The sequence below is a fragment of the Coregonus clupeaformis genome, chromosome 17, assembly GCF_020615455.1.
Source record: "Coregonus clupeaformis isolate EN_2021a chromosome 17, ASM2061545v1, whole genome shotgun sequence".
NCBI classification, from domain to species: domain Eukaryota; kingdom Metazoa; phylum Chordata; class Actinopteri; order Salmoniformes; family Salmonidae; genus Coregonus; species Coregonus clupeaformis.
Window position 1 is genome coordinate 74,292,701 of NC_059208.1, and position 8,205 is coordinate 74,300,905.

Here is an 8,205-nt window from a genome sequence, read left to right on the forward strand (position 1 = left end):
TACCTGACTATTGTGACTGACCCAAACTTAAGGAAAGTTTTGACAATGTACAGACTCAGTGAGCATAGCCTTGCTATTGAGAAAAGCCGCCGTAGGCAGACCTGGCTCTCAAGAGAAGACAGGCTATGTGCACACTGCCCACAAAATGAGGTGGAAACTGAGCTGCACGTCCTAAACTCCTGCCAAATGTATGACCATATTAGAGACACATATTTCCCTCAGATTACAGAGATCCACAAAGAATTTGAAAACAAACCCAATTTTGATAAACTCCCTTATCTACTGGGTGAAATACCACAGTGTGCCATCACAGCAGCAAGATTTGTGACCTGTTGCCACAAGAAAAGGGCAACCAGTGAAGAACAAACACCATTGTAAATACAACCCATATTTATGTTTATTTATTTTCCCATTTGTACTTTAACTATTTGCACATTGTTACAACACTGTATGTATACATAATATGACATTTGAAATGTCTTTATTCTTTTGAAACTTCTGAGTGTAATGTTTACTGTTAATTTTATTGTTTATTTCACTTTTGTTTACTATCTACTTCACTTGCTTTGGCAATGTTAACATATGTTTCCCATGCCAATAAAGCCCTTAAATTGAAATTGAAATTGAAATTGAGAGCGAGAGAGAGAGCGAGAGAGAGAGAGAGAGAGAGAGAGAGAGAGAGAGAGAGAGGAGACATTCGAAAGAATTCATTGGAAAGAATTAACAAAAAACAGAGCAAACTAGAATGCTATTTGGCCCTAAACAGAGAGTACACAGTGGCAGAATACCTGACCACTGTGACTGACCCAAACTTAAGGAACGCTTTGACAATGTACAGTGTAGCCAGAGAGAGTGTGTGTACAGATACTCATCTCATGTCCTCTATCCTCCTCTCCTCCTCTCCCCCTCCTCTCCTCTCTTCCTCTCTCCCCTCCCCCTCCCCTCCTCCCTCTCCAGGTATACGACCCGGCATCTAAACGACGACAGTACCTCCAAACAAATCAGGGCTCTTCTCCAATGAGAGATGGAAGAGAGGCGAGAGGGAAGGAAGGAGAGAGAAAGCGAGACACACAGAGGAGGAGAACGAGGGAGAACAAACTGATGAAAAGAAAAAAGGAAACAGTCTGTCTGTCTGTCTGTCTCTCATTTTGTGAGAAAGAAAATGAAAGAAGAGAATCTATAGAGATATATATTAAGGAGAAAAAAAAGCTAAACTAAAAAACGAAACAAGTGCTACCAGATGGAAATAAGTAGGACAAATCTATATTAGAAACATCTATGGTCTGGAAACAAAACTGAAACAAAAAACTGAAAATAAACAAAAAGGTTCATATTCCGTACAACAACGTTAGTCTGAAGAATATTTTTGCATTCACGTAGAATATAAACAACGCTGTCTGTCAGTATCCACGTAGTCGCCGTAAAGATTTAAACCAGGCTCCATTACAAACTGTAAAGAATAGACTGGGATTGACAAAACGGCCTGATTCCAAACCAATGGCTTGTCCCTTTCCAAAAGTCCTTGTGGACTCCCCTTGATCTAAAAGGACTTGGAGTTGTAAGTATTATGGCAGAAACACTTTGTAACATACCAGAAGGCTAATGGGAGTTGTAGTCATATTGCTGATATCAAACCAAACAATCTGTCAGGTAGTCAACAAGGTCCTAAGGTTCAGGGTGAGGTATTGGTTTGAGATTGGGCCCCTGTGTAGATTATGCTCAGTCACTGCATTGAGGGTCCATCCCAATAGTCTGAAGTGGCTTCCTCTTCTCCTTGTCTCCTCTCCTTGTCTCCTCTCCTTCATCTGCAATGAACTGAAAACACAGGTGTTAAGTAAAGACAATATGATGGATACAAACAGAAAAATTTGCTCTCACTCGTTCAACTCTTTCATTGCAGATGAAGGAAAGGGGACAAGGAGACAAGGAGGGGAAGCTATTTTAGTGTATTGACATGCACCCAGACACTCCTCATCACACACCCACTCCTATTGACCCCAATCGTAACTACGGGAGCTGTGGGCGTTTTTGGCACTAGTATGCGATGTTATGCCGTAGAAGGAGCTTGTGAAGAATGTAGGTAATTCAGACCTCTCTTTATGGTGCTAAAACTTGTCACTATCCACATAAAAGCTCACACAACGTTTCATCCACCTAGTGCCAAAGCTATTGCGTCATCAGCAGGTGAGGATTGGGTTAAGGAGATACTGACCGCTAGCCTTGTAACACCGCTTGATATCTATCTTTAGGGGGTTAAAGGAGATACTGACCGCTAGCCTTGTAACACCGCTTGATATCTATCTTTAAGGGGTTAAGGAGATACAGACTGCTAGCCTTGTAACACCGCTTGATATCTATCTTTAGGGGGTTAAGGAGATACAGACCGCTAGCCTTGTAACACCGCTTGATATCTATCTTTAGGGGGTTAAGGAGATACTGACCGCTAGCCTTGTAACACCGCTTGATATCTATCTTTAGGGGGTTAAGGAGATACAGACCGCTAGCCTTGTAACACCGCTTGATATCTATCTTTAGGGGGTTAAGGAGATACTGACTGCTAGCCTTGTAACACCGCTTGATATCTATCTTTAGGGGGTCCGAAAGGCCATCAGTAAGACATGTTATGTACATTGGGAAATCTTGGATTTGCCATCTTGGATGTTTTTGGGGAATACTCTATTGAAACATAAAGAGAAGGGCAGAGACTATCAGGGAGGGACTAAGACAGCATCATAACAAGAGGATATATAAACACACAGGCACAGATCACTCAGAGAGTCGCAGTGTAAATGAGTATTTTCTCATCAGGCACCTACAAGGCCAGCTCAGGTCCTCCAGGATAGAATACACAACAACAATAACAAACATGCTGATGATCCACTAGATATTTCTTCTTTTAGTGTGAGTCAAATAAAAAAATAAAGTCGTTGAATAAGTGGGTATTGAAAATAAATATGTTCAAAAGGAGATTTTAAAAAAGGCAGTGCTGTACTTTCCATGTCTATAGACCTTAGTCTAACGTCATTTGATCTTATCATATATTTTCTATACAGGGGTATGTGGCACAAGCATATTCTGTATAAATATATAGATGGCATGTTGTAAAAGTTCTGACAAAAATGTGTACATAAAGGTGTTTTTATTCATTTTTAATTGTTCAGTGAAACTGAAATTGGGTGTGTGTTGTCTCTCTCAGAAATCCCATGGCTTGGCTTGGACCATTGAACTTGCCGTCGTGAGTCATAGGTTTTCAAAAATCCCAACCTCATCTTGGCGAATGAAATGGCGGGAGGGGCGGGACTAGGGGGGAGCTGTCCATTTGCTTGTTATTTTGTACATTTTGTGCAACAATAAAACTTGTCATTTATTACATTCAACCAATGAGGTGTGGTGTCTATGTCTGACTCAGTGCCAGGTTTCCTCCACATGTTACGCTCGGCATTCAGGCCAAAGAGTTCAATCTTGGTTTCATCAGACCAGATAATCTCATGGTCTGAGAGTCCTTTAGGTGCCTTTTGGCAAACTCCAAGCGGGCTGTCATGTGCCTTTTACTGAGGAGGGGCTTCCGTCTGGCCACTCTACCATAAAGGCCTGATTGGTGGAGCGCTGCAGAGATGGTTGTCCTTCTGGAAGGTTCTCCCATCTCCACAGAGGAACTCTGGAGCTATGTCAGAGTGACCATCGGGTTCTTGGTCACCTCCCTGACCAAGGCCCTTCTCCCCCGATTGCTCAGTTTTGCCGGGTGGCCAGCTCTAGGAAGTGTCCTGTTTTCGCTTTGTCATTACGGGGTACTGTGTGTAGATTGATGAGTAAAAAATACATATTTCATCCATTTAAGAATAAGGCCGTAACGTAACGTAACAAAATGCACTATGCATATCTACCTCAATTACCTCATACCTCTACTGGTACCCCATATACAGTTGCGGTCAAAAGTTTTGAGAATGACACAAGTATTGGTCTCCACAAAGTTTGCTGCTTCAGTGTTGATGATGGCAATTTGCATATACTCCAGAATGTCATGAAGAGTGATCAGATGAATTGCAATTAAGTGCAAAGTCCCATGAAAATGAACTTAATCCCCCCCCCCAAAAAAAAAAAACATTTTCAGCCCTGCCACAAAAGGACCAGCTGCCATCATGTCAGTGATTGTCTCGTTAACACAGGTGAGAGCGTTGACGAGGACAAGGCTGGAGATCACTCTGTCATGCTGATTGAGTCAGAATAACAGACTGGAAGCTTTAAAAGGAGGGTGGTGCTTGAAATCATTGTTCTTCCTCTGTCAACCATGGTTACCTGCAAGGAAACACGTGCCGTCATTATTGCTTTGCACAAAAAGGGAATTGCTGCTAATAAGATTGCACCTAAATCAACCATTTATCGGATCATCAAGAACTTCAAGGAGAGAGGTTCAATTGTTGTGAAGAAGGCGTCAGGGTGCCCAAGAAAGTCCAGCAAGCGCCAGGACCATCTCCTAAAGTTGATTCAGCTGCGGGATCGGGGCACCACCAGTGCAGAGCTTGCTCAGGAATGGCAGCAGGCAGGTGTGAGTGCATCTGCACACACAGTGAGGCAAAGACTTTTGGAGGATGGCCTGGTGTCAAGAAGGGCAGCAAAGAAGCCACTTCTCTCCAGGAAAAACATCAGGGACAGACTGATATTCTGAAAAAGCTACAGGGATTGGACTGCTGAGGACTGGGGTAGAGTCATTTTCTCTGATGAATCCCCTTTCCGATTGTTTGGGCCATCCGGAAAACACCTTGTGAAGTGTGAAGACAAGGTGAGCGCTACCATCAGTCCTGTGTCATGCCAACAGTAAAGCATCCTGAGACCATTCATGTGTGGGGTTGCTTCTCAGCCAAGGGAGTGGGCTCACTCACCATTTTGCCTACGAACACAGCCATGAATAAAGAATGGTACCAACACATCCTCAGAGAGCAACCTCTCCCACCCATCCAAGAACAGTTTGGTGATGACCAATGCCTTTTCCAGCATGATGGAGCACCTTGCCATAAGGCAAAAGTGATAACTAAGTGGCTCGGGGAACAAAACATCGACATTTTGGGTCCATGGCCAGGAAACTCCCCAGACCTTAATCCCATTGAGAACTTGTGGTCGATCCTCAAGAGGCGGGTGGACAAACAAAAACCCACAACTTCTGACAAACTCCAAGCATTGATTATGCAAGAATGGGCTGCCATCAGTCAGGATGTGGCCCAGAAGTTAATTGACAGCATGCCAGGACGGATTGCATAGGTCTTGAAAAAGAAGGGTCAACACTGCAAATATTGACTCTTTGCATAAACTTAATGTAATTGTCAATAAAAGCCTTTGACACTTATGGAATACTTGTAATTATACTTCAGTATACCATAGTAACATCTGACAAAAATATCTAAAAACACTGAAGCAGCAAACTTTGTGGAGACCAATACTTGTGTCATTCTCAAAACTTTTGACCACGACTGGACACATAAAACGCATACACTCTATCACAGACACTTATTCCGATAACCATCACCTCAGAAAAGACAGAAAGGTAGAGTTACCATTACTCTCCCCCAACCTTTCTAAAGAAAATACTCTTTAAAAATACTTCTAGACTCAGTTAATCCAGGGAATGTGCAGCTGATTAAACACACTTCATCAGTAGAGGAAAGAGAACAGTAATCGCCATGGGCCCATACTGTCTCAGAGAAGGTGTGCTGATCTATTGAATAAGAGACTGGACCTGCTCCTAGTTCAGCACCCCTAAACATATGTTTTCCATGCCAATAAAGCCCCTTGAGAGAGAGAGAGAGAGAGAGAGAGAGAGAGAGAGAGAGAGAGAGAGAGAGAGAGAGAGAGAGAGAGAGAGAGAGAGAGATAGTATCAGTGTGTGTGTTTATAGTGCAACACATACAGGGTGAATCTCCTCCTCAGTTCCTCAGGAAATACAATTATCTGCAACATTCAGTCCCGCTGCAGACAGATACATCTAACTCCTCAGGGGAGTGCAGATGCATCACTATGCAGAGAGGGAGTGTGTGTGTGTGTGTGTGTGTATCTGTCAATCATTGTGAGGGATGTTAACGATTGGCCATTAACAGTTGGACATAACAACGTCTTCAGTTCCTGTCGGAGGTCATCCATGTATATAGCCAAGTTGTCGTTACTCATTGTGTATTTATTATTAATTCTATTATTACGTGTTTTACTTTTCTATTATTTCTCTATTTTCTTTCTCTTCGCATTGTTTAATATGCATTTGGGACATGCCCATAAAGAGGTGTCTGATCAGTGACCACTCTCAGTAACTAAATAAACTCCCATGGGAAAATGTAACTCAAGCAAAACCGCTCCACTGATATCTGTTAGTGATCTATACAATCCAATGTTTGTAGTATAGAATAAACAAATGATCCCCTTTTAAAGCGGTTGCTTCCCAAATGGCACCCTATTCCATATCTAGTGCACTACTTTTGATCAGGGCTCTGGTCAAAAGTAGTGCACTACAGAGGTGTATACAGTGGGGAGAACAAGTATTTGATACACTGCCGATTTTGCAGGTTTTCCTACTTACAAAGCATGTAGAGGTCTGTAATTTTTATCATAGGTACACTTCAACTGTGAGAAACAGAATCTAAAACAAAAATCCAGAAAATCACATTGTATGATTTTTAAGTAATTAATTTGCATTTTATTGCATGACATAAGTATTTGATCACCTACCAACCAGTAAGAATTCCGGCTCTCACAGACCTGTTAGTTTTTCTTTAAGAAGCCCTCCTGTTCTCCACTCATTACCTGTATTAACTGCACCTGTTTGAACTCGTTACCTGTATAAAAGACACCTGTCCACACACTCAATCAAACAGACTCCAACCTCTCCACAATGGCCAAGACCAGAGAGCTGTGTAAGGACATCAGGGATACAATTGTAGACCTGCACAAGGCTGGGATGGGCTACAGGACAATAGGCAAGCAGCTTGGTGAGAAGGCAACAACTGTTGGCGCAATTATTAGAAAATGGAAGTTCAAGAGGACGGTCAATCACCCTCTATCTGGGGCTCCATGCAAGATCTCACCTCGTGGGGCATCAATGATCATGAGGAAGGTAAGGGATCAGCCCAGAACTACATGGCAGGACCTGGTCAATGACCTGAAGAGAGCTGGGACCACAGTCTCAAAGAAAACCATTAGTAACACACTACGCCGTCATGGATTAAAATCCTGCAGCGCACGCAAGGTCCCCCTGCTCAAGCCAGCGCATGTACAGGCCCGTCTGAAGTTTGCCAATGACCATCTGGATGATCCAGAGGAGGAATGGGAGAAGGTCATGTGGTCTGATGAGACAAAAACAGAGCTTTTTGGTCTAAACTCCACTCGCCGTGTTTGGAGGAAGAAGAAGGATGAGTACAACCCCAAGAACACCATCCCAACCGTGAAGCATGGAGGTGGAAACATCATTTTTTGGGGATGCTTTTCTGCAAAGGGGACAGGACGACTGCACCGTATTGAGGGGAGGATGGATGGGGCCATGTATCGCAAGATCTTGGCCAACAACCTCCTTCCCTCAGTAAGAGCATTGAAGATGGGTCGTGGCTGGGTCTTCCAGCATGACAACGACCCAAAACACACAGCCAGGGCAACTAAGGAGTGGCTCCGTAAGAAGCATCTCAAGGTCCTGGAGTGGTCTAGCCAGTCTCCAGACCTGAACCCAATAGAACATCTTTGGAGGGAGCTGAAAGTCTGTATTGCCCAGCGACAGCCCCGAAACCTGAAGGATCTGGAGAAGGTCTGTATGGAGGAGTGGGCCAAAATCTCTGCTGCAGTGTGTGCAAACCTGGTCAAGACCTACAGGAAACGTATGATCTCTGTAATTGCAAACAAAGGTTTCTGTACCAAATATTAAGTTCTGCCTTTCTGATGTATCAAATACTTATGTCATGCAATAAAATGCAAATTAATTACTTAAAAATCATACAATGTGATTTTCTGGATTTTAGATTCCGTCTCTCACAGTTGAAGTGTACCTATGATAAAAATTACAGACTTCTACATGCTTTGTAAGTAGGAAAACCTGCAAAATCGGCAGTGTATCAAATACTTGTTACAGTGGGCAGAGCTTCTTTGCATTCTATTGCAACACTGTTTTTCCCAATACTGTAGTGTTGCTAGTGCTGTCCATGACGCTGACTCCTGCATTACCCAGTCGACCGCAGC

General features: G+C 43.1%; 1 protein-coding gene across 4 annotated transcripts in view; it reads left to right on the forward strand.

Annotated features, from left to right (window-relative positions):
* LOC121572211 (CYFIP-related Rac1 interactor A) overlaps window positions 1-3,377 on the forward strand; it is an 89,302-nt gene extending 85,925 nt beyond the window's left edge. For all 4 annotated transcript variants that reach the window (XM_045226562.1, XM_045226560.1, XM_041884145.2 and 1 more), the window contains one exon: window positions 958-3,377. In XM_045226562.1, the coding sequence (XP_045082497.1) occupies window positions 958-1,021 (64 nt within the window). In that variant the 3' untranslated portion in view covers window positions 1,022-3,377. The remainder of the gene's footprint in view (window positions 1-957) is intronic.
* Window positions 3,378-8,205: the final 4,828 nt, after the last annotated feature.